At 42.7% G+C, this 25,426-nt stretch overlaps 2 protein-coding genes across 5 annotated transcripts in view; both read left to right on the top strand.

Moving 5' to 3' along the window:
- Positions 1-13,137, top strand: part of CRY2 (cryptochrome circadian regulator 2) — a 28,666-nt gene extending 15,529 nt beyond the window's left edge. Inside the window, exons 4-12 of one of the 2 annotated variants that reach the window (XM_083464243.1) lie at positions 2,942-3,126; positions 3,964-4,052; positions 4,768-4,908; positions 5,838-6,149; positions 6,796-6,947; positions 7,404-7,606; positions 9,007-9,090; positions 9,579-9,718; positions 10,858-13,137. In XM_083464243.1, coding sequence (XP_083320369.1) covers positions 2,942-3,126; positions 3,964-4,052; positions 4,768-4,908; positions 5,838-6,149; positions 6,796-6,947; positions 7,404-7,606; positions 9,007-9,090; positions 9,579-9,718; positions 10,858-10,875 — 1,324 coding nt within the window. In that variant the 3' untranslated portion in view covers positions 10,876-13,137. The remainder of the gene's footprint in view (positions 1-2,941; positions 3,127-3,963; positions 4,053-4,767; positions 4,909-5,837; positions 6,150-6,795; positions 6,948-7,403; positions 7,607-9,006; positions 9,091-9,578; positions 9,719-10,857) is intronic. The other variant, XM_083464244.1, reaches the window with a different exon arrangement.
- Positions 13,138-18,111: 4,974 nt separating this feature from the next.
- Positions 18,112-25,426, top strand: part of MAPK8IP1 (mitogen-activated protein kinase 8 interacting protein 1) — a 64,960-nt gene continuing 57,645 nt past the window's right edge. The window contains exon 1 of one of the 3 annotated variants that reach the window (XM_083463918.1): positions 18,112-18,227. Coding sequence is in view for 2 of the 3 variants with exons in the window: in XM_083463916.1 (XP_083320042.1) it covers positions 18,899-18,984 (86 nt within the window). In the remaining variant the exon portion in view is untranslated. Of the gene's footprint in view, positions 18,228-18,360; positions 18,985-20,063; positions 20,090-25,426 lie in introns of those variants that run through there. The other 2 variants (XM_083463916.1, XM_083463915.1) reach the window with 2 other exon arrangements.

Here is a 25,426-nt window from a genome sequence, read left to right as displayed (position 1 = left end):
TCGCCAGAGAAAAGATCTGTTGCTTCTGGATCTTCTTAGCTAGCTGTTAACTTCTTAAGGTTCCCTTTTAGAATTGTACAGTATAAAGCAATTAAACGAATGCAGATCGCTTCTGTGTTCAAGCATAGCCTGAATCACGGGTGGGTGCCTGGATCTGAGACAGTCTGAACAGCATGTTCTGTGTGTTGTATGACTTTCAGGAAACCATTCTGTTTTTCTGGGAAACTTAAAGCATCTTCATATGCATTTCACACCCTGCAGAGGCATTTTGGGTTCATCTTTAAGTTACATTGGTGGCATGACTGACACTGAGAGCATAAACAATGTGGACTCCTAACCCACATATGAAATTATTATTTTAGTGGTGGTGATCTCTGCAGTGTTTAGGCATTCTTAACCACACCAGTAAACTTCTTTTTAAGGCAGTTTTGCAGCTGTGATTGAAACTACCTAAGCATGAAACTTTCACAAAAAACAATTCTTTACAACAACCAAACCACAAGTTTGTGTTTCTCAGCCTCAGTTGGAACTAGAAAAGTGTCACCAGTATGCTGATGACACTTGACTCTGTCTCTCTTAAACAGCTGAACCAGGAATGGCTGTGCAAGGCCTGGATTTGTGTCTGGACATGCAAGTGGACTGAATGGGGCCAGTAAGCTGAAGCTGAATCCTAACAAGACATACATACCGTATGCAAGTGATTTCAGTGTCTGGGAGATAGGTCAATTACCTGGCAGGATTGTGCTCACTTTGAAGAAGCAGGTTCATGTTGTTGTTGTTGTTGTTGTTGTTTAGTCGTGTCCGACTCTTCGTGACCCCATGGACCAGAGCACGCCAGGCACTCCTGTCTTCCACTGCCTCCCGCAGTTTGGTCAAACTCATGCCGGTAGCTTTGAGAACACTGTCCAACCATCTCATCCTCTGTCGTCCCCTTCTCCTTGTGCCCTCAATCTTTCCCAACATCAGGGTCTTTTCCAGGGAGTCTTCTCTTCTCATGAGGTGGCCAAAGTATTGGAGCCTCAGCTTCATGATCTGTCCTTCCAGTGACCACTCAGGGCTGATTTCCTTAAGAATGGATGCGTTTGATCTTCTTGCAGTCCATGGGACTCTCAAGAGTCTCCTCCAGCACCATAATTCAAAAGCATCAATTCTTCGGCGATCAGCCTTCTTTATGGTCCAGCTCTCACTTCCATAGACAACTCCATGGACAAAGACAGCAGGTTCATAGTCTGGGGATATTCCTGGATCCATCATCATCACTTGAAACCCAGGTGTCCTCAGCGACCAACTTTGCCTTGTTAAACAAATGCAACTGTTCTAGGGGCAGAATAAATTGACCAAAGTCAGTCTTGTGTTGGTAACCTCAAGCCTTGATTACTGTCTGGGTCTGCATTCTGGCTTGGTCCAGAAGTTGCAGTTGGTGCAGAGAATGACACCTAGCCTGTTAACTGGAGTGACCTATTGGCAATACAATAGCACCTGTGCACTGGGATCTGCACTGCCTGCCAATATGTTACTGGAACAGATTCAATGTTTTAGTTTTCTTTTTTAAATCCTTTAACAACTTTTGACCAAGATACCTGAGAAGTCTCCTTACCCCCTGAATACTGGTGCAGTCATCAGGGGACTGCTTCTTGTAGGGTTGCGCATTCCCAAGGTCTGTTTTCTGGTGACATGGAGCAGGGTTTTTAGCGTAGCAGACCCATGGTTGGGTATTGAGCTGCTGCTGACCCTTTTGGGATTTTGGCACCTGTTAAGGCATTTTTTATTCCACCAGACTTGCCCAGAAGGATAATTCTAGTCTGCCAACTGTTAATTTAGGAGCAGTATGATTTTATAGATTATTATTAATGTATATATTTTGGTCTGGTACATTGCTCTTGTAGTGGCGTGGGGCTTCCAGGCCATAGATGTCATGAAGAAGAGTACTGAGGAATACTTAGAATCATAGAATTGTAGAGTTACAAAGTACCCTGAGGGTCATCTAGTCCAACTCCCTGCAATGCAGGATTCTCAACTAAAGCAATAATGATAGATGGCCATCCAACCTCTGCTTAAAAACCTCCAGTGAGCCCACAATCTCCGGAGTTCGTTCCGCTGTCGAATGGCTATTACTGTCAGAAAGTTTTTCTGAATGTTTAGTCGGAATCTTCTTTCTTGTAACTTGAAGCCATTGGCTTGTGTTCTATCTTCCAGAGCAGGAGAAAACAAGCTTACTCCCTCTTCAATGTGACTATCCTTTAGATATGGGAAGATGGCTCTCATATCTCCTCTCAGTCTTCTCTTATCCCGGCTAAACGTACCCAACTTCCTCAACCATTCCCAATAAAGCTTGGTTTCCAGACCCTTCAGCTTCTTGGTCGCCCCCCTCTGCACACATTCCAACTTGTCAGTACCCTTCTTAGATTCTGGTGCCCAGAAGTGGACACAGTACTCCAGGTGTGGCCTGACCAAGGTCAACTAGAGTGATATTATTACTTCCTTGGACCCTGGACACTAGACTTCTGTTGCTGGAGCCTAGAATAGCATTAGCTTTTTTTGCTGCTGCATCACACTGTTGACTCATGTTAAGCTTATGGTCTACTAAGACCCCTAGATCCTTTTCACATGTTTCCCATCTTATATTTGTGCAGCTAGTTCTGCCTGCCTAAGTGGAGAACCTTACATTTGCCCCTATTGAAATTCATTTTGTTAGTTTCGGCCCAGTTCTCCAATCTCTTAAAGTCATCCCAATTCTGTCTTCTGTGGCATTAGCTACTTGTTAGTGGCTAAAGTTGGAAATGTGAGAGAATAGGATTGCAGTGTCTGTTTTGTGAGTTTTGGTCCTCCCACAAAAAATCTGAAGGAGTGACTGATCCTAAATGTATTGAGGGAAATGCTACTTCCCTACACAACTTATGGCAGCAAAAGTTTTTAAACTACTTCTTTCTCCAATCTGCAGGATAATTGAATTGAATGGGCATAAACCTCCTCTGACGTACAAGCGTTTCCAAGCCATCATTAGTCGCATGGACCTGCCCAAGAAGCCAGTTGCCACAGTTACAAATCAACAGATGGAGATATGTAGGACTGAGATCCAAGAAAATCATGATGAAACTTATGGCGTTCCATCCCTGGAGGAGTTGGGTACGTTGCAGAACTGCAGGACAGCTACACCAGCTTTCAATGGGCTTGGAACAGATGGACTGTAGTACTCTTCTTGCCTGGCCTGTTCTGGTTCTGTCTTTAGAAACAAATTTGAGACTATCAGTGCACCTTGGGAAAATCAGTGGATTAGCTGTGGGTACTATGGGTACCTTGCGTTGGGTCATTATGATTATTTTTTACTGTAAGAAATTACTAATTATGGGCTGGTAATTGAAATAATTTATATATTGGAAATTGTGTGTCTAGAAAATAGAACATAGTCTTTCTTCTGTCCATGCTTTGTACCTTGGTTCCATACTAGTCCCCTAATATTGTTCCTAACCCAACTATGTCAGTCATTTCTTTATGAGCAGGCAGAAATCAGATTGTTAATCTTTAACATGCTAGATTGGACTGAAAATTTTGTCGCTAAGCAGGTTGTTTAAATTTAGAAATGAGCGAGTGGAAACGACTCCTCCATTATATCAGCTCTCTGGAAGTGCTCCAAGCTACATGGCTGTTGTTTTATTGAATTTTCTACACACTCTCTCTCTTCCCACCCGCCTCCATTTCAGTTTGAGGGTTGGTTTTCAAGGGTTATAATCAATAGTTTTGCTGAAAAATAAGTACTTATGTTTTCCTAGGTTTTATAGCATATGCTGCAGGGGTGTGTACCTTATGAAAACCTTTATTCAAAGGTGCCCTCTGCTGGTTGTCAGTGGTCATTTCATGCTGTATAGTGCAGAACACATTTAGTTAATACGCTGCACAAGATTGAATTAAAGCCATATCTGTTGACTGAGTTCTATATTAACACCCACTTCCATTCTCTTTCAGGCTTCCCCACTGAGGGTCTTGCTCCAGCTGTCTGGCAAGGAGGAGAGACTGAAGCATTAACTCGCCTGGATAAGCACCTGGAAAGAAAGGTAACCTTATAATCTGTATTGCAAAATAATGCATCAGGGAAGGAAGGGTACCCTTTGCTGTGCTATTACCAGTGTATTAGGCGAATCTAGAAAAACCAATCTCTTTGCTGCTCTGGTGTCCGAGACGTGTTGCAAGCCAAAGGTTGTCTTAGTTTCTGATGCTTTCACCCTGCTGAAACTAATAATGAAATACCAAATTATTTCATACTTTCTTGCCTTAATCTAGATCTTACATGTTCTTTTCTTACTCTTGTAAATGCATACACATTTTATATCCCAGTATTGTTGCCTGGTGTGCACCAATGAACTGTGATTGAAATAAAGTCAAGTTTGTGTACAGTCCACTTAGGTTTTCCTTTTTTTAATATTAGCCTATTATATACTTCAATTTCTGACACAGTGGTGTGGTGTCTGGTATATTGACCTATATCCCTTGCTTTCTTTGGTAGTGATTAATTGTACTGGAAGAAAGCCAGCCTTAATGGACACTCTTAGTGGTGAATTTCCTTAACTAGTAACAGTTGAAGCCAGAGTTCGAAAGTTAGGGAAATAAAGTGTGGTACACATGACACTGGCAAGTTATGACAAGATTTGAAGGTCCTTGCAACTGGTAGATTGTTAGTAGCATCAAATAACACTTGTTTATAGAATTTCACAGAAGGTTGTTTTAAGGTCCATTCTGTTTTCTTTTCTCCCTTTACCTGAATCCTTCAAGGCATGGGTTGCGAATTACGAGAGGCCAAGGATGAACGCCAATTCACTGTTGGCCAGCCCCACAGGGCTCAGCCCCTACCTTCGGTTTGGGTGCTTGTCTTGCCGCTTATTCTACTACCGGCTCTGGGAACTATACAGAAAGGTAAGAATCAGAAAGAATCTTCCTTCAACAAGATATCTTAGTCCTGGAATCAAAATGAATCTGAGCATTTAGTGAGATGTTAATTCTCTTCATGTCTCTAGTAGACCTTATATCTGTGATCATTTCCAATATCTTGGCGTAGTCATTGAAATGTATTAATTTGCACTTCAACCTCCTAGGTGTCTGCACTTCCCTGGGAATATTGGAATATTATAAGTTTGTTTATACTGCCTTTCATGCATATTCCAAAGGCATCTTACAAAGGAAGAGACAAAATTATAAAAACAGCATAGGTCAGGAGATTAAAATTGCATCTAAAAAGGTGTTTGCTTGGTGGCAAAAGGACAATCAAGTGTGTGCCAGCTGAATCCTTCTGTAGAGAGAAAGCCACAATCAAAATGATAAGGTGATGGAGCAACTCCCCTGTGAGGAAAGATTACAGCATTTGGAGGAAGAGGTTGCTGGATTAGACGCCGTTGGCCAGGTCCAACAGGCTCTTCTTATAAGAGTATTCCACAGCTTGGATGCTATCACTAAGAAAACCTCTCTGCTGTTTTATAGCTGGGACTGATTACAAAGGAATAACACATTGCTTGAGTTACGTTTTTCTGAACATATTTTCTGTGGATACTTGTTCTCAGAGGGTTCCCTCACACCGGTGGTTATAAGGCTGCCTTAATTTTGCCCTTTTAAGGCTTTTCTGTGGATTTTGTATACAAGCCAAGTTTAAAGCAAATATTCTGACCTTAGGTAATTATTTTTAGTAAAGGTATGCTTGGGAACAGGTGTTTTAAAAGCTTACTGCCTTGATCTCGTAGTAGAAGTTTTCTGAAGATACCACCCTAATTACAGTGCAGAATCTATTGATATATCAAAAAGCTATGATACTATCTTATTGGTATATGCCTCTTTCTTCCTGTCATCTCTAGGTAAAGCGGAATAGCACTCCACCATTGTCGTTATATGGCCAGTTACTCTGGAGAGAATTTTTTTATACAGCTGCCACAAACAATCCCCAATTTGACCGTATGGAGGGGAACCCAATTTGTATTCAGATCCCATGGGACAGGAATCCTGAAGCCTTGGCAAAGTGGGCAGAAGGCCAGACAGGCTTCCCCTGGATTGATGCTATCATGACGCAATTGAGACAGGAGGGTTGGATTCATCACCTGGCCCGGCATGCTGTAGCCTGCTTTCTGACCAGAGGAGACCTTTGGATCAGCTGGGAGTCAGGCGTAAGGGTGAGTAAAGAAGAAAAGAGACAGAAAGTATATGTTGGCAGTAAAGAGCTGTGAAACAGCTCTACAGGCAGCACAGCACTACCATAGCTCACTGAAATGAGCCTCCCATTCTAAGGAACCTCTTGAAATGTAATATATGTTAAGCACATTCGATTCTTGGGATCTGTTGGAAAGTCCCTGAAATGCATTATTATTATTATTATTATTATTATTATTATTATTATTACCCCACCCATCTGACTGGGTTCCCCCAGCCACTACTATATTAATGTGGTAGTAGTCCTGTTCCATAAGAGCAAATACTGGAAACTTAAGTGACAATATCCCAGAAATCAAATTCAACTGGACTACCTGACAGTAGCATAGCTTTGTTTTTTGTTGCCATTGTGTATGGAGAACATAGCAGTGGCAACTTCATATAGAAAAAAATGTGCTTTTCCTGTCTGAGCAGGCAGGTTTCCACAAACACTATCTTGCTAGCTTGTTTCTCTTATTTGTTTCATTCTCCCATGGTCTGGGTTCACTGGATATTACAAAATGATCATTGAGGTTGTAGGTGATGGTTGGCTTCACATCATCCCTGCCCCCTGTCACTGAGACTTTACTGACGGACTGTCCTCACTGAGTTCACCCCTCTTTATTCCAGGTGTTTGATGAGCTGTTGCTAGATGCAGATTTCAGTGTGAATTCAGGCAGCTGGATGTGGCTTTCGTGCAGTGCTTTTTTCCAACAGTTCTTCCACTGCTACTGCCCTGTTGGCTTTGGACGTCGAACAGATCCCAGTGGTGACTTCATCAGGTGAGCAAAGTGTCCCGTTATGTCACTGGAGCTTATCAGTTCAGTCAAGCTGCAGCTGAGGGAGAGATGGAAACAAAATCATTCCACTAGCTCTTCTGAGAGACTGGATGCCACTGGTGTTTCCATTGTAGCTGGTCAGTAGAATCATAGAATTGTAGAGTTGGAAGGGATCCCAAGGGTCATCTATCTAACCCCCTGGAATGCAGAACTATTACATTTTTGTTTTGAGCTTGATGGTTTTCGTCTTCCCTCATCCCCTTTTTGTGTGCTGTCTTTTAGTGATTATCTTGTTTTTATTGATCTTATGTAAGTTGTTCTCAGAGCCCTTTTGGCTGAAGAGTGAGGACAATGCTGAAAGTAAGATGCAGACCTGCCTCCTTTTGTGATGGGGCAGTTGATGGCATGTATAAATTGTTTACAGTACTAAGTGAAGGTCTCACTCAATTTATGTTGCAGGCGATATCTTCCCAAGTTGAAAGGTTTTCCCTCGCGCTACATCTATGAGCCATGGAATGCTCCTGAGTCAGTGCAGAAGGCAGCAAAATGTATCATTGGGGTAGACTATCCCAAACCCATGGTGAACCATGCAGAGGCCAGCCGAATGAACATAGAGCGCATGAAACAGATCTACCAGCAGCTCTCACGCTACAGAGGCCTTTGTAAGTACTGAGTACCACATAATACATTTGGATTTTACTAAACCATCTAAGCTGATCAAATGTCATCCAGCCTTTACAAGGAAGAAATGGCTTCTACTAGGTGTTAGGGTTTGTGCTCCTAGCAGACCATGAATCACTCTGTAAGTAGTGTGTAATGTTTGAAAAACAGGAGACAGAACTTCTTCAGAACTGAAACCAAACACAAAGTCACTTGGGGACCCATTATATGTAACACACATTGGAATAGAGAGACATAAGCAATGAAGAATTAAGATTCTGACTTTATGCTGTGACCACTGCTCATCACAATATAGCTGTAAGAGAAAACATAAAACACAACAATATAGACCAACTTGCATGACAATAAATAAAATGCCTAAGATACAGAATAAAAGATCCTGCCAGGAAAACAAAGGATATCATTAGTTGGTCACTTTTACAGCTCATAGCTGTAAAGGTATCTGTAAATATCTACTGCAGCAAAGAAGGCCACTCTGAATATTATTAAACATACCTGTTTACAGGTAGAACATATTTTGTAAGCGGACCAGCCCCTATGAAGCACAAATAAACTATCTGGAGCTGTTACGAAGGAACCATATAAAATGTAAGGCTAAGTATATGATCAGAATTGTGCAGCAAGTATTATAATATACCAGTGCTGGGATCTTGGTTACTCTCCTCATCAAATATTCTGCCAGCTTGACAGGCTTCCTATTATTATTATTATTATTATTATTATTATTACTATTACATTTAAATAAAACTGCCCTCTAGCTGTAAACAGATGATCTTGTAGCTGAAAATTAAACGAATGTTATGAATTGGATGCCTTTGGCAACTTAATGTTTAAGTGGCTTCCATTGTGATTAACTGTTAATTTCCAAAATAGGAAAGCATCATCTCATGGATTAATATGTGGGATGGGAATTAGTGGCAATGCAGTCTAGTGATTCTGCTCCTGCCTGCAGGACCGTTCCCTGGGAATGGCTTAGAGTTGCTGTCTGTTGGCCCCCTAACATTGTGCTGCGCCTTCAGATGTATATACAGACATGTTAAAAGAAGTTACATTCAGGAATCAATATTGCAGCACATGTAGATTCCCTGACGCTTTATAGTAGTCTTCCTTCTTCCCTCAGTATCTTGGAACCCTGTTGCCTTTGTAGTCAGACAAGCGTCCATAATCTTAATATTTTTCCACCTGCTGAAAACATTTCTAGACAATTAATTTGATTCTGTGTTGGTTACTTGTTTTGTATTTCATGATGTTTTAATGCTTATATTGTATATCACCATGATGCCTTTTACAGAAGTTGGCAGTTTAGGAGTACTGTACTAGTATAAATAAGTAAATAATGAAAAGTTGCCTCTTCTTTAATGGAACCATTAACTTTTTGCAGGTTTATTGGCCTCTGTCCCTTCCAGCATGGAAGACCTCAGTGCCCCCGTCACAGACCCTTCTGCAAGCCAAGGTAGCTGCACAAGTGAGCAGACATTATTTGCTTATTTTATGAACCTTTTAATAGGTACTTGGGAAATCATAAATAACTGTAAGATTAGTTCCACAAGGGATGTAGGTGGTGGAGTCTAGTTTAGGAGTCTTGTTTAAGAGTTGATGTCTCTCACCTAGAATTTTTGTAAGACTGAAGTGAATCAGCAAACATATTCTATTCTGAACCTGAAGCATGCCTAAGCATGAGATGGCTTGAAAGAAAAGCTGGAATGAACAACTGACAAGAATCTTCTATCCTTACTCTGGTCTGAAGGAGAAAATATCAGTACTTACTTCAGTGCCGAAATATGAATTGAAATCATGAAGGGAGTCTTTGCAATATAATAAAGGGTCTTTAGCCATTTTCCCTCTCAGCTGCTGCCTGTATTTTCCATCCAGTGTTGCAAATAGTTTGATAGTCAATAATATTTGAGTTTCTTGAGAGAAATGTCCTAGTAATTCTTCTTTAACATTTTGTAGTGCCAAGGCAGTCACACTATGGCCAGACATCTCCAAAAAGGAAGCTTAATGCTGTAGAAGAACACAATGAAGAGCTGTACAAACGGGCCAAGGTGATGCCCGCGCAAATGCCAAAGAACCTACAACAAGAAATTGTACATGTGAGTAGCTAGCATATACTTGAAACATGAGCCCTTTAAGTAACCTACATTTTTGCTCCATGAATGCTATTCAGCCATCACTACACCTGTCAGTTCAGGACAGGCATCAGCACCTAGCACCTGGCATCCACAGCCAGCTGCTGAGGACCCACGACCTCAGCAGGGCCCACCACTGATGCCTGCCCTTGGCCTTCCTTTAAGACAATGTGTTTTTTTCTGGCCTAGCACTCCAAACAGCACCAGGCAGCTGAATTTAGCCTCACATTTTAATTTCTCATAGCTACCAGATGTAGTTCTGCTTAAGAGTATTGCTGTAGTACCCACCACTGCAGTTCCTTGGTGATCTGTCTTAGGTCACCTTCCATTTATCTTCAGTCCTAATTAACCCTTCTCTGCCCAAAACCTCTATGCTGCTGCTTCTGGTGTAGCTACATATTGTAATTTCACTAGATAGCTTTCTGCTACCTTCTCCTAAAAATGAGCTACTTGTCTGTTGTCTTTTTCTGTCGGTACCTTTTTTTCCTTTTCTCTCCCTCTGGGGAATGCTTTGTTCTTCATTTTTCCCTGGGTACAGAACCTTGAAATCCTTGCAACTCTCCTGGCCTCTCTTTTATCTGACCTGCTATAAAAAACTTGATGTTTCCAATCTTTAAAAATGGCTACAACTTTGCATTTTTATCTCTTGATATTGCAAAGACATGACTTATTCTTATTGGTATCCATTTTTCACCTGCTCCTTTTTTAACTTTGCTGTTCATTTAGTGGTGGTAGTTTTTCTCTCTCTACCTTTTTTGCCCCCATTCCTCATTACACTTCCTTCATTGACTTCTTTCTTCTTATTGGATCCAGTTTATTACTACTATTGATTTTCAATCTCTTCACCATTTGTATCCTTATCTACCTTGTCTGTCCTCTATTTCCTTTTTCATCTCTAGTCTGCCAATACTCTCAGACTGCAGCTCACTGCCTTCCAATACCTGTACTTTGTTCTTCTTGCAATAGTTTAAGCTATGCCTTAAAACATTTCTCACAAACCTCTTTCTTTCCCAGCAGTCTTGCCTTGTTTAGATTGTATATCTGCAAATTGGCTTGTTTCTGAGGGAGAAAACTAACCTGTGGGCTCTTTTATTTCTTTACAGCCTGAAATGAGAAACTGACAAGGCAAAAGTCAGGTTCTGGAATAGGCACTTCAGTAGCAGAGAAGGATTTTTGCCAGAAGGATCAGAACGTTGACCAACAACTTTACCCATCAAGTGTGTTAATGTGTAACACAGATTCCACACCAGGCCTCTTAAACTCCTGTGCAGGATGCAGTGAGCAAGCTTCATCGATAACCAAAAGCCCTGGAGAACAAATCTCTGGCTTTCCTGAGATACAGTTGGAGTCTGCTAAGAAACGACATTGAATAAGACTTGCTCATTCCTAAATATATACCTGTTACTTCAGGTGGGATCCATTTGTTGCTCAATTTAGAGCATCCCTTAGTGTTCACTCATCACTTACTTGCAGGTTACCGAGGTGAACCATGCAAAATATTTAATGGTGCTTACCATAGTTCCAGGAGCTGCATCTATTAAACACTCCAAATACTGTCTCTGCTATTCAAACGAGTAACACCGTGCACTCAGGTGTGCACATCAACAAAAATACGTAGACTGCCAAAACGGTGGCATGTATTGAAACAAAAGAGAACAGTGCAGTAACAGCAATGACCAGTTTGACTTAGGACAGCAATAGTAAGTAAGATGGATGGCCAGAATGGCAATAACTATTCAGTTAGGTGTGAAAATCCACTATGGCTCTTCCAACGCATAGTGTTCATGTTTCCATTCATTGATGCTGAAAAGAGGTATCTTGACTGGAATACAGTTCTGCAAGAGTGCAGAATATAATACTGGCCACAGAACTTTGCTTTGATTAAAAAATGCTGATTTCAGTTTTTACAAAAGCAAGTTTCTAGTCCTTATGGTTGCAAAGACATGCTTGGAGCATGTGCATATTGTTCCTGCTGACCTCTCAGAAGCTTGATGAACTGCTGAGTGACATTTCCTGTGGTCAGAAGGTATAGCTTCTTGCCTCTCTCCACAATTAGCAGAAGTAGAGTAAATCAGGCAAAATAAAAGACCAAATGGTCTTCATTTGCATAATTTACACAGTTCAGAAAGCTGAGTTTCTCTGCAAAATCAGATTACTATAGCATTTTTTAAAAAACACTATAACAGTCCTGCTTGTGTGAACTTGCTTTTTTGAGTACCTCAGAAGCCGTGCCAGTTTTGAATGAGTTTTCTGACATTGCTGAAAACTCATTCAGTTTCTCCTTTTACTGCAATCAGTTCATGGAATGGATTGAATCATGTCTATTGTGACTTATGTGAAGTTAATGTGGCACTGGGAGTAAGAGAGACGGAAAAGACCTCTTCTGTGTGTATTTTCCTAGCAATCTCCTTCCAATGTAGTTGGTCCCTTTTCCCCCAGCTGTAGGTTGCAGTGCATTTGCACCTCTTTCGTTGAAGTACTCCAAGTCCTGCACTGCATGCATTGCCTTCACCTTATGGAGTACTTGGAATTCTAGCCAGATAACATCATAGCGCCTTCAGATTATTGATCATGCTTTCTTGATTTGTTTTCAGTGTAACCTTGGCAGGGTTTATTCTGCCCCACCCCCCAGTCCAGTCTCAGATCAGTGGGAAATACTGAGTTTGTGATCTTGAGAAGAGATTGTTTTATATAGCAGGTCTCATATAGTAACATGAGCTGTTCCGAGTAATATTTTTTCCTGTGTGAAGCACTTCAATCGTGTTAGAAGTTAGAGTCAAAGAAGCTTATCACAGATGGATTCTCAGCAGTATATGAAGCTATATAATGCCCTAATGGTTTACTCTCTTTTTACAACATTAACTCTGTCAAAATGGGTGACCTAGACTTTTTGAATGTTGAGACACTGAAGGACAGCCTTGAAGACATGGGGAAACCATCATTCTAATTGGGGAATATGTGAACACCACTTTCAGTAACACTTCTCTGAAAGCTTATCCAATACACTTGTTCATTGAAACTCTTGGACACACTTCACAAACTAGATTACCTATTCAGGCCTCTTGTTGGATGTCCTTACTTCCTAAGCCATCATTTCTGGCTCCTCCCTAGCAGAAAGACAAGTATAATCCATATTATCTGGTGTTCTGTCTCCAGAAAACTTAGTGGAACTGAAAGTAGCGATGAAGGAGTGAGCCCTATTTCCTAATTCAGAGGAAAGAAATGCACTTTCTTAATTTCAAATTCAAACTGTGACTTCAGTTCCTTAAAATGTATTCCTGCTTTTACAGTTGTGTTGTAACTATTAACTTGTTTTATAAATGTCTTTATCCCCGAATTTCTTGTCTTGGTTAATTTGAATTGTTAATAAATCCAGCAAATCCTGGACTGGTTGTCTTGTATTTGATGTCTGGAAATGGAGTGCTCAATTCTGGAACAACATATAGTGCTTCTTTTCTTCCCCTTTACCATGAGTGGCTAATGTGTTGCCCTCCAGATGTTGTTGAAGCACAACTTCCATCATTCCTGACGATTGACCATGCTGACGGGCTGATGGGAGTAGAGTCCCAAAAACATCTGGAGGGACCTATGGTTTAAATATTGGTGGCAAAACGTGCCCAGGAACATTCCTGATGCATTCTCCAAAAAAGTTCAGATTTTGCTTTTAAATAAAAATGCAGGGGAAATAGTTTTGGAAGGCTTAAGACAAAAGGGGTTTGCCTTCCGTGAGGCAAAGGTCAATAACAGAAAAACCATGCTAGTAACATAGAATCATAGAATCATAGAGTTGGAAGAGACCACAAGGGCCATCGAGTCCAACCCCCTGCCAAGCAGGAAACACCATCAGAGCACTCCTGACATATGGTTGTCAAGCCTCTGCTTAAAGACCTCCAAAGAAGGAGACTCCACCACACTCCTTGGCAGCAAATTCCACTGTCGAACAGCTCTTACTGTCAGGAAGTTCTTCCTAATGTTTAGGTGGAATCTTCTTTCTTGTAGTTTGCATCCATTGCTCCGTGTACGCTTGTCTGGAGCAGCAGAAAACAACCTTTCTCCCTCCTCTATGTGACATCCTTTTATATATTTGAACATGGCTATCATATCACCCCTTAACCTCATCTTCTCCAGGCTAAACATGCCCAGCTCCCTTAGCCATTCCTCATAAGGCAACATAGATCAGTTATTAAAAGTGCCAATGGTGCTTTACCAAATACAAGTGAACAAATCTGCCCAAGGTGTTTACAACCTAAAATATAGCACACAGGAAGTGGATGCAGGGACAAACGGAGAAGGATTGTGGTGGTTTGAGTAAACTACTACAAAATGGACGTGTGCTGTAGCCCTGAGGTACAAGAATCAGCTTTCATTTACACTTGTGCAGCTCCTGTAGTGCAAGAAGATTGAAAATCTGCAGAGGTTGGTTCTTAATTAAACTGAATCAAAAAGAGCTCTATGTTGTACTATATACAGTTCAGTTCCTGTCCAGGCCCTGTAGTCTCAGCCCAGTTCTCCAATATTTGCTGCTTTCAGATTTCTCAACAGTAATCACAAATTATTTAAGCAGACCATACTTTAAGCTGAAAAATCAATTTCTTCTCCATATTGTTTATGGATTTTGTTGCATGCTCTAATAATATTCTCCCCGCTATCCTGAAAGAGGTTGAAATTCAAACATGGAAATAATGAATGCCCCTTAAATTCATTCAAACATGCAGATCACTTCCTTAGTTGCCCACAGCCTGCATACTGATTGCTGTTAATATTAATCCTTATAAGAAATTCTGGGAGCTATCCAGTTCTATCCAATACATTGGATTTTTGTCACTTACCTTGGAGGCTGCAAAATGTATTTTCAAAGGATGACGTGCTGGGGATACAGAAGCAACAAGTAGCAACCTGTGAGCATCAAAAAATTGTGCCGCAGTGTTAACTGGCTGCTCAGCTGTGGGTAGAAAGAAAACAATAACACTTGCTGCTGTTAATTAGTCCCTTACCATGGGGTAAGCTATATCAGCAGTGATATTTAATCTTTCTGGAATGGACTGCAAATGAATAGTTACCCAGTATTGCAAATAAGACAACGCTACTGAACTTGCACAACTACTATCTCTTCTAGGTCATTCTGAAGTAGCAAATTGATTAGTTATATGCAACACAGCTGCTGCGTGGCAGATGAAAGGGTTTTTGGATGGGTTGTTTTTAAGGGTTTAGCCTGTTTTTTTTCAAAAATCCATCAGGGTTCAAAGAAACAGTCTTGAGAAACTCCTTGGATAAATAGTTCTTACAGAAGAAGACCAGGGTACTTTTTAATCATCTAAGATAAGTTGAGCAGAGGATATTGATAAATCAATGCTGAAGGGAAAGCAAAAACACTAGCTGAAATCAAATAAATGCATATATTTTCTGCATGTAGAGCAGAAAATCAGAATGGCTGTGGACGTTTCAGCTGAAATTAGGCAAGTCCCTTCCTTGATGAACTTCAGGCACACGGCCATGACTTTGCTGTTCTAGCAGGCATTTCAAAGGAGTGGTTAGTTTTATGATTCCCCCCCCCCCCATTTTCTTACAATTGTTTTAATGTACACTACTTAGAAATATTAATATTTAAGTGGTGTATAAATGGCTTAGATAAAATAACAGAATGAGTATTTAGAGGAGAAAGCAGGCAGATGGGGGGAATTATACTGAACCTTATATTCATCAAAGAAGATAAACTTGCTTGTTTTCTCCCTTCTGGGCAGCTATTGAAATTGTCAAAGAGCCCTTCACAACTAGAACTATTGGCCAACTTACAGAGTGAGTATGAAGCAAGTATGGGGATGCAAAATACTTCACAACCTACACTTGTTATTATATAAACTGGAGGTGGTAGGACAATATCTGTGCTGTCAAGGACCACATTCCATCAGGAGTAAAGGGTGGGGTGTTGCTTACTAGTGGACCAAAGTCATTGGTGGGTTGGGGCACCCTTTTCTCTCCTTTTTCCTCTCTGCGCACGAGGTTGCCTGGAGAGGACAGGTTGCTCTTGCTAGATATCTGAAGGGATTGACTTCGGTCCTACCACCCTCACCGGTACATTCGGTAGTGCTATGGGAGAGGGCCTTCTTGGTGGCTGCTCCCAGACAATGGAAATCCCTAGAGAAGCTGGACTGAAGTTCTCATTTTCCTTCTTTTGGCAAGTGAAGACTTTCTTATTCCAAGTCTTTTGGGAAATGACTGCTTCTAATGGAAGAGCTGGTGCTGTGCTGTTCTGTTTCATCGTCATTAGCATGGTTTTAATAGATTCTATATATACATATAGTTTCAATTCTGTCAATGTTTAATTGGTTTTTTAATGATTTTTCGCTATGTTTTTAGTGGCTCTTTTATCTGTAAGCTGCCCTGAAGTCCTGCCAGGGAAAAGGGGATAGAGATAGATAGATAGATAGATAGATAGATAGATAGATAGATAGATAACACCCTGAAGCAAAGTTCTTAACCCAAGGTACTATTTCTGGGTTAGCAGAGTCTGTAACCTGAAGTGTATGTAACCTGAAGCGTATGTAACCCGAGGTACCACTGTAATAATAATAATAATTGCTTGCCAGAGGCAAGCGTTGTGAGATTCTAGGAGTTCCAGGAACATACCCAGGGTTCATATTTCTTTCACAATGAAGTACAGCAGAGACTGTTGTGTATTTATGATATATGGTTTATTTACACATACATACAACCTGAATTTACAACGGAGGGATTCACAGCATTAACACTCCAAACAGTCATTGCTTATCCCAGCATTGAATTCAAACAGAAATCAATCACGGCTCTCACTCTCTGGCTCCCAGATTGCAGCTTTTCTTCCAATGTCTAGCTTCCAGGTCACATAACTTTCAACTCTTGCCTTTGGATATCTAGCTACCAGCCGCTTGAGGGAGGGGCCCCCTCATTTGCCATCTAGCACAAAGCCACTCCATTTAATGGTCTAGGCCAGAGCTTTCCAAACTGTGTTGCAACACATTAGTGTGTCGGCTGCAGTGTGTAGGTGTGTTGTGTGAATGCTGCCCATGCTCCTCCCAGGGCTGGAAAGGAGTACGTTTAACCTCCGGTTTGCTAGTAAAACACAATTACTGTGTCGCAAAATGATGCATATCTAAAAAGTGTGTCACCAACATGAAAAGTTTTGAAAGCTCTGGTCTAGGCTGTAGCCTCACCATGAATTTGAATCCTTGCTTATATTTTAACACTTGCTGGATCCAGGGATTAGAACAGTCTTGGCCTATAGCCTACTCCCTGTCCAAACTCCTAATATAAATTCAATGAAAGAGAAGGGTCCCACAAAAAACACCTTAACTGTCCAACATTGCCAGCATAATGAAAGCTGTACAATTAAGTTGCTAAATGCCCGTTTGGAGGGAGTTCCACAAATGAGGGGCTGCCACAGCCCTCTCCTGGGCCACCATACTTCCGAGTGTACTACCTCTGCAGATCTTAAGAAAGACAGCCATGTTCAGCAGTCTTTCAACTATTTGGGGCCTAAGTCATTTGGGACTTCAACACTAACATGAGCACCTTGAATTGAACCTGGAAATGAAATGTCAACCAGTGCAGCTCTTTTAAAATGGGAGTTATATGAACTCTAAAGGGGACCCTGGTCAGTAATCCAATAGCTGCATTTTTGATCCACTGACATTTCTAAATGCTCTTCATTGCAACAAATACATGCTCCTTTTCAGTGAAAACTGTGACCTAATTACTGTGGGCACCTCCAGACTGATGGGCTTTTGCTGCAGGTGTATTCTGTAATTTTTGTGTGGATACAATAATAGCACATTAGAAGTAGATTTATACAGGACCATCTACATCCCATTCTACTTTATTAGCTGTTCCATGCTGCTTCCCCAATGTTACCGCATTATTACCACCTGGAAGGGGCTAAATGGCAACAAAAGTGGGACAAAAGAATAACAACACCCAGCAAAACATTTGTGGTATTAAAAGTTACGGGAAGGCAGCAGGAAGTTATGGGATGCGCACTGATGGGAAGCAAAGCAGTATGTCTGCCCCAAACCTTTTTGCATTGCAGGTGTAAATAGTATTGAAATTGCGATAGTGTATAACCACCCACCCCATTCTGCCATGAGCACCAATGGTCACGGAGCACAATAAGGAGATCGTCTGCCTCCTCAAATGAGACCTAAATGCCAGTTGATTTCCTCACATTCCTGCCTGGTTGTTCGCGTTTCCGCACGTCTGTCGCCCTCCTGCCCTGTCCGAATTTAGACTGTAAGCTCTGTGGGGGCAGAGACTGGTGTCTGCAATGAACGCGTAATGAATGTACGTGCGCTGGTGGCGCTGTACTTACGGGATTTCCGAACGAAACTTACAGGCCGCCCTTTACTACAAAGAAAACGCCACGCAGTCAAGGGGGGATTCTCTCTGCACACATAAAGCACGCGTACACGAATATGCACGCATAGATCTAGAGCAGCTTCAGGTACAGCTCCCAGGCCCGGCTTCTTCTACGCGCAGCGCGCAACCGCCTCTTTGGCTCGGGCGACTCCTCTCCCGCTCCCACCTGCTTCCCAGCCACTCCCGGCGAGCTCCTCCTCCGGCTTCCCCTCCCTGCAAACCCCACCCCAGAGGCCCGAGGCCCGCCTTTGCGCCGCTTGCTTTTCCTCAGGCGCCTTTTGGCTTGGCCGCCGCGCAGGCCGCCCGCCTGTGCCTGGTGGGGGCGGCCCGCTTCACCTGCTGCTGCTGCTGCTGCAGCTCCCCCTGGCAAGAGGAGGCGGGAAGCGGGTGGTGGTGGGTGGGCTTGGCCGGCCTGCTGCATCCAGCCGTGGGGTGGGGTGGCGACGACATCTGCCTTGCAGCTGCCGCCGCCGCCGCCACAGAGGTGGGAACCTGCTTGGGCTCGGAGGAGCATCAGCGGCAGCGCCTCTTCGCGCTCACGCGCTTCTACCCCCACCGGCTTCCTCCCGCTGATCCTTCCGCACCTCGCTCACCCCCTTCCCCGCCACCCACCCGCCGCCGTCGCCCTCCTCGCCGGTAAATAATCGCTGTCTGGTTGCCCCGCTGAGCCCTCCCTCCGCTGTGCCTGCCTGCCTGCCTGCCTGCCAGCCTCGGCATCCCCCTCCCCCTCGCCTCCCGCCTGCATGGAGAGGGAGAATGGCGGAGAGAGAGAAAGGAGCCACGTCCCCGACCGGATCCTCCCCGTTCTTGGGGCTGCACCTCGCCTCGCCCCCCAATTTCAGGTACCGGAGCTCCCCCCGCCCCCATCTCGACCGCCCTTTGCAACGGGAGATGCTTCGCCGCCAGGGGAGGTTGGGGGGCAATAGGCACTGCTCTACCCTACCCTGCCACCCCGCCACCCCTTGCCCACCGCCTGCGTTTAATTTCAGGGGCCCCTCAACACCCCCCCATGGCCCTTCTCCCTCCCCTTCTGTGTGGGGTGGCTGCCTAAAGAGCGAGGCTCTCGTCATCCTCAGTTGTATCCGCCAGCTATTACATCCTGGGTAAACAGATCCTTCCTATCCCCCAGCACAGAAGGTGAATTGGGTGTGTGGAGGGGGTGTTGAGTAGGTGAGGAAGATAATAGAGAAAATGGGAGATCCTTCCCCATCTACCCCACTTTGTGCCCATCCATAAAGAGGCAGCGGACAGAGATTGGGGGGGGGGGACTTTATTTTTTGCTCCTCAAGACTGTGACATGGCAAGTCGTGGACCAGCAGGTGGGTGCCAATAGCGTGTCACCCTCCCGCTGCTCCTTCTTCTGGAACAGGTGGGGTACCTGCCTATGGCTAGCGCATGACTCTTGGAAGGGGGAAAGGGAGGCAAGCTGCCTTTGGAACACCAGCCGCTCATGCAGAAAGGAGGACAAGGTGTTTTTTTCCTGCTGGGGAAAAGCCTGCTGGCTTCCTCTTTCCACTTCCCTGAATATGATTGATAATGGGATCTGCACAGATTCCCACCTCGGTAAGCTACAGATTGCACCATCTCCCTCTGGCACTGTCTCCTTCCCACAGCATGACACACATGCATTCCCCACAATATACACACAACCCCAACTAAAGCTTCTCACGCTGTTCCCGACCTTCCATTTGCACAAATTTCCCTCACGCTGTTCCACATAAAGCTTCCCTACTCCTGAAAGATCAATACTTCCTTCCTAAGCAAATCTCCTTAGAGAAAAATGTTGTCTTAAATATGGACACCTACAAAACTGCCATTCTCCCACTGTATCAGAACCACCCATCGCAGAAGGTTTGGGGAAGATTTGTAGCTGGCTGATGAGAGGGTTTAGGTATCTGCGAGACCATTTTGGGTTTGAATTGTGAGGTGAAATACCATGCCTATAAGGTATGAGCAACAATTGAAAAGGCAGTTGGGGAAACCTTGAACCACCTGTCTATGATTACATAGACTGGTTATGATGCCTCCTTGGCATCTACAGCCCTGCTCTTGAAGGTGTTTGGTGCAGCTAGGTAATTGGTCAGTTCCTCCATATTTGTTAATACAATTGTTTGTATCTGGCTTCGTATTGGTTTTTGGTTTTTTTAAGGATTTGTGGGGCTGGGTTTCATTGCTGTTATGAGCTGGTTTCTAATAATTAGATCAGCCGGTTTCTAATAATTAGCTCCATTTCCTGGCTTGCATTGCAGAGTGAAATGCTTTCTGACCTGGAAGGGAAGCCAAAATCTGTGATATATTCTTCATGTTGCAAGATTTCATAGTGTCTTTAGATATGAACTGCTTGCAAGAAAATGTTTGATCAGGGGCTCATAATGGAGGGAAATCAACTCTGATGTAGCTGTTTTACGAGATGTTTTGGACACTGTAAAGGTCAGGTTTTCTGTGTTACTTACACATTCTGTTTTGTGTATAACTTTTGTGTGTCTGTTTTATTGAAATGCTAGAGCTAGAAGGGGCCAGAAAAATTATAATGTTGTCCTTGGGACAGGATTCTTCATGTATAAACCACCCCCTCTCTTGCTGTAAACAGCAAGAGGTAAGCAAGCTTCCTTCAAATTAAAATCATGAATCTGGCAGTAATGATGCTAGTGGATGAAGTATGTAACAGCATAGGGATTTCATATTTCTTATTTATTACTTTGAGGTTTCCAAAGACAAGTATTTAAGGACAGCTTTTTACAAGTGGTCATAAACTTTGTCTTACGTATAGCTTTCCAAATGAGAAAAAAAAGGATGCTTTTGCATTCTAGTTCACATCCAGTACTGGCAGAGCAACATCCACTGCCCCACAGGGTAGCCAGTCCATGTGTGTCACTTAAAAAAATATAGAGGGGGAGGCATCTAGATCTGCATAGGAAAGAGACCATCTTGAACACAATTTAGAGAAACAAAATGAGGAGGGAAAGGTCACAAATTTCCATAATGTCTTCACCGGGCTGAGCCTCAGACCTTTAATCAAGAACTAAACAGCAGCCCTGCTTGGATGAAGCCAAAGGTCCATCTAGTCTGGTGCCATAACTCTAACAGTAGCCAGCCATATATTTCTGGATTGACGAAGTCCTTATTTTTATCTGTTGTGAAACGGATCAATTCCATTGGGTTATCCTGAGTTCTGGTATTACATGAAAGGGAAAGGGGAAAAAAACATATATATCCCTTTCTGCACACCTCTCAGAACTTTATAAAGGTCACTCATGCCTTGCCTGCCCCACAAGGTGTGTGTGTGTGTATGACAATGAAAAGGCCTAAATTAATTTTAGCCTTTCCCCATAGGTCAAGAAGCTCCAGGTCTTAAGTAGTAGCTACACTGGTGTTTTTTTTTTAAAAAAGAGATTGTGCTACTGACCTTTGAATTATCCATCGCTTTCTGAATTAGCCTGAACTGACAGTTTGTCTTTTTAAAAAATACTGCTGAATATTATTTTTCAATGAGTTATTCAGCATGAATGGCCCCATCTCCTCTTGGAAAGGCATAATCTGTTCAAACCCCCTCATTGCTTTTAACAGAGTGTGCATCACTTTGTACTTACTCACACCGCATCTTGCTTGCCATCTTACTGCCCAATCATCCAGTTTGGAGAGATTTATTTGGGGCTACTTGAAGTCTGCTTGGATTTGCATCATCCCAAATAATTTTGTGTTTATCTGCAAACGTGACTGCCTTGATGCTCGCTCTGTCGTCTGCTCGTTTATAAATGAATTAAATAGCATTACAGCTCTTGAGGTAACCCCACTTCTTAATTCCCTCTATTTTTAAAGGCTACCCGAATGTTCCTGTATTCAGCAAAGTCCAGATTTTTAAAAAAGATGATCCAAGCATATTTAAGCACCTTGAAGCTCCATTGACTTCTGTGGGACAGTTCAGCATGTGCTCTAATTTCCACAGTTAAAATCAATGGAACTTCACAAAGTGCTTAACTGTGTAGCTCAGTACTGCCCAGTAGTGAGCAAAATGGCAGATCCCTTGGAAACCTGCTGTGAAAAGGTTTGCAAAGCACTTTGAAGGCAAAGCTGCTTGCATCCTCTCTGAACTTGAGGGCACAGCTGCTGGTGGTCATTCTGAAGCACCCAGAGCATTTTGGAGATGAGTTGGCTGGGATCAGTTTCAGTTGTTGCAGCATGAGGGAGCGGACAGGTCTTGCAGGGGTCTGGCCAACCACATGCCCTCTTGAGCCTTGTTTGCCATGTCTTACAAGATGGATGGGTCCAGCAGGTTGTTAATACCTTGCTCTGAGGGGGTGTAATGCTTGCTGCCCTGAAGGAGGTGACCTGGCCCTTAAAACGCCCTCCCAGGACCTAGAGGTTTTAGACAACTACTACCCTGTCACTGATGTCCCCTCCTTTGGCAAGGTGATGAAAGTGATGGTGGTGGCTGGCCAGCTTCAAATGTGCCTAAAAGAAAATGATTTTCTAGACCTACTTCAATCAAGCTTCCAGCCAGGCTTTGGCACTGAAATCACTTGGACCACCCTGATTGATGACTTACATTGGGAAAACATAAGTCATTTTGCAGCCCTGTTGCAAAATGTAAATCAGGAATGCAGCCCTGTTGATCTTCCTTGATCTTTCAGCAGCTTTCAATATCATTGACTACTACAATGGAGGGGTTCTGCAGTTTAGAAGCTGCGTGCACCATTTTATGGCTGTTCCAGTGCTACTTGCAGAATTGCAACCAGAGAGTAGCATTAGGAGGCTTCTGCTTGGCCCCTTTGCTTTGGGGCTGTAGGGATCTGCAGGGCTCCATATGAAGCCACTGGGAGAAGCCTTCCAGGGATTTGGAGTATAGAGTCATCAGTATGTGATTGACACCCAACTCTGTCATGTGAATCAGGAGAGGCTGTTCAGTGGCTGGAGGCAGTAATGAGCTTGACCAATGAACTTTGGCAAAAGAAATGCAAGCAGACAAACAGGTTATATATTATATATGAATGAATGAAATCCAGGAAAGGACAACCAAATGATCAAGAGGCTGGAGCAATTCCCCTATGAGGAAAGGTTATGTTTTCCTTTACTCATTTAGGAAAAAATGATAGAGGTGTATAAAATTATGTATGGTGTATAGAAAGCGGCAGAGAATTTTTATGTCCTACCTCATAATTATAGAACTTGAGTCATCCAATGAAGCTGAACATTGGAAGATTTGGGTGAGGCAATGTATTCACACAGTGCATAGTTAAACTTTGGTCTTCTCATTGTTGAAAATGATGTTGGACTAGATGGGTCTTTGATTTGATGTATCAAGTCTCTTATGTTGTTATGAGTTGTACTCTTGCAGAAGGCTCATCAGGGCCAGCCCACACTTGAGGCAAGGTGAGACAGTCACCTCAGTCTGCAGGATACACAGGAGCAGCAGATCTGGTCTCCAATGAATGTGTTGCTCGCTGCTGCTGCTGCATGATCCTTGGAGGCTGGATCTGCCACCTCCTGGACAGCTCTCCCTCCCAGTGCCACCTCTACAGCAGCCTCTTGACAAATAGGAGGCGCTTCTCGTCTTCTCGGACCCCTTGATAGGAAATAGTGTGGGCTGTCTTCTGGGGTCTCTTGGGTTCTGCACCCACCTGGGTGATTCAGAGGGGGCCCCTTCCATCCTCCTATGGTGGAGGAGGTGCCATTTTGTGGCCCGCATCACATGCCAAAATGTCTTGGGCCAGTCCTGAAGTTCATACCTGTTTGCTCTCCTAAGCAGGTTGGGTCTGCAACAAAATATTGCATCATGGGGTGCTCCCATCCATTATATCCCCGCCCCCCCCCAGTCATTCAGCATTTCGTCACTGCTTAGCACACTCAGTTCTCATTCAACTTTTTTGGTTTTTCTTCTTAGAGTTCTTTTTTAAAGAGATTTTTTGTACTTCTGCAAACCCCTGGTTTTCCCAGATCTGCTGTTTTCTCCCTCCTGTGTATAGATAGTGCTTTTTTGGCTTTGTAAACAATGACACTTATACCTGCAGATTCCATTTAGCTGTTGATTTGCTCTCTGTAAATGTGTCCTAATTTAATTTTAATGCCATCTAAGCCGGTAGCCAACTTGGCATCCTGCAGCAGTGAATTCCATAAGTTAGGCCTCTGTTGCATGAAGCAGTACTTTTCTGCCTGGAGCGTGCAACTAATGAATTTAATTGGGTGAGACAGGGTTCTAGTATTATCAATAAAGGAGTTTTTAAAAAAATAATTCCTCCTCCACACTGTAAAATTTTATATCCTTCTAGCACATCCCTGCTTAGTAATTTCTTTTCTAATTTAAATTGTGATAAGGAAGTGTATTTTCCCAGTGTCAAAATATTGGTATTTGAGTGCCAGGGGACAGTGCAGCTTTCTTGAAAAAGGAATATTGCTTTTGAGGAAAGACATCTCAATGTCTTGGCCATTCATATATCATGATACAGTGAGTTCCAAAGATCAGTGGTGAATGTTGAAATTATTTATTTTCAACTTGATGCTTATGAATATCATCAGGTATTTTCTACTTCTGGAATGGACCAAGATAATAAGCATCATATAAGTCTGATATTCTCATATACAGCTTTATGTTCTTTTCTTTGTGTTCTGGTGGGCCTAGTTATCACCCACCATGATTAAGAAACTTGCCTGAGAATGGACAGGGTGATTCTCACACTTGATACTTAAATTTGGCATTCTTTAAATCTACTCCTAATGCAGTTGTAAAACCATCATTGGCTAGAGTATGTTCTCCAGTTTTTCTTTGCTCTTACTTTTACAGCAAATTTGGTCTTACATTAACAGCATTCTCACAGTACAACTGAGATTCACATGTACTTTGTGGCGTCATGTAGAAAGATCCTAGTTCTTTGGTTATATAATATACAATGGTACCTTGGTTCTCAAACTTAATCTGTTCCAGAAATCCATTCCAAAACTAAAGCATTCCACAACCAAGGCGCGCTTTCCCATGGAAAGTAATGCAAAATGGATTAATTTGTTCCAGACTTTTAAAAACAACCCCTAAAACAGCAATTTAACATGAATTTTACTATCTAACGATACCATTGATCCATAAAATGAAAGCAATAAACAATGTACTTGCAGTCACACAGTCAATAAATCAGTAGCTGAACCGGGTTCCACACAGTGACAAAAACATAACAAAAAAGCCGCAAAAGCAAAACCACAAAATACGTAGCAAAAACAAACAGACCTCAGCATAACACCCAAAACAGAAGTGTGGCACTCAAAACGGAAGCGTAACACTCAAAGCGGAGCATGTTC

This window comes from Podarcis liolepis (genome assembly GCF_965112155.1).
Source record: "Podarcis liolepis genome assembly, chromosome: 1".
NCBI classification, from domain to species: Eukaryota; Metazoa; Chordata; class Lepidosauria; order Squamata; family Lacertidae; genus Podarcis; species Podarcis liolepis.
This window is presented reverse-complemented; position numbering and strand designations above follow the sequence as displayed.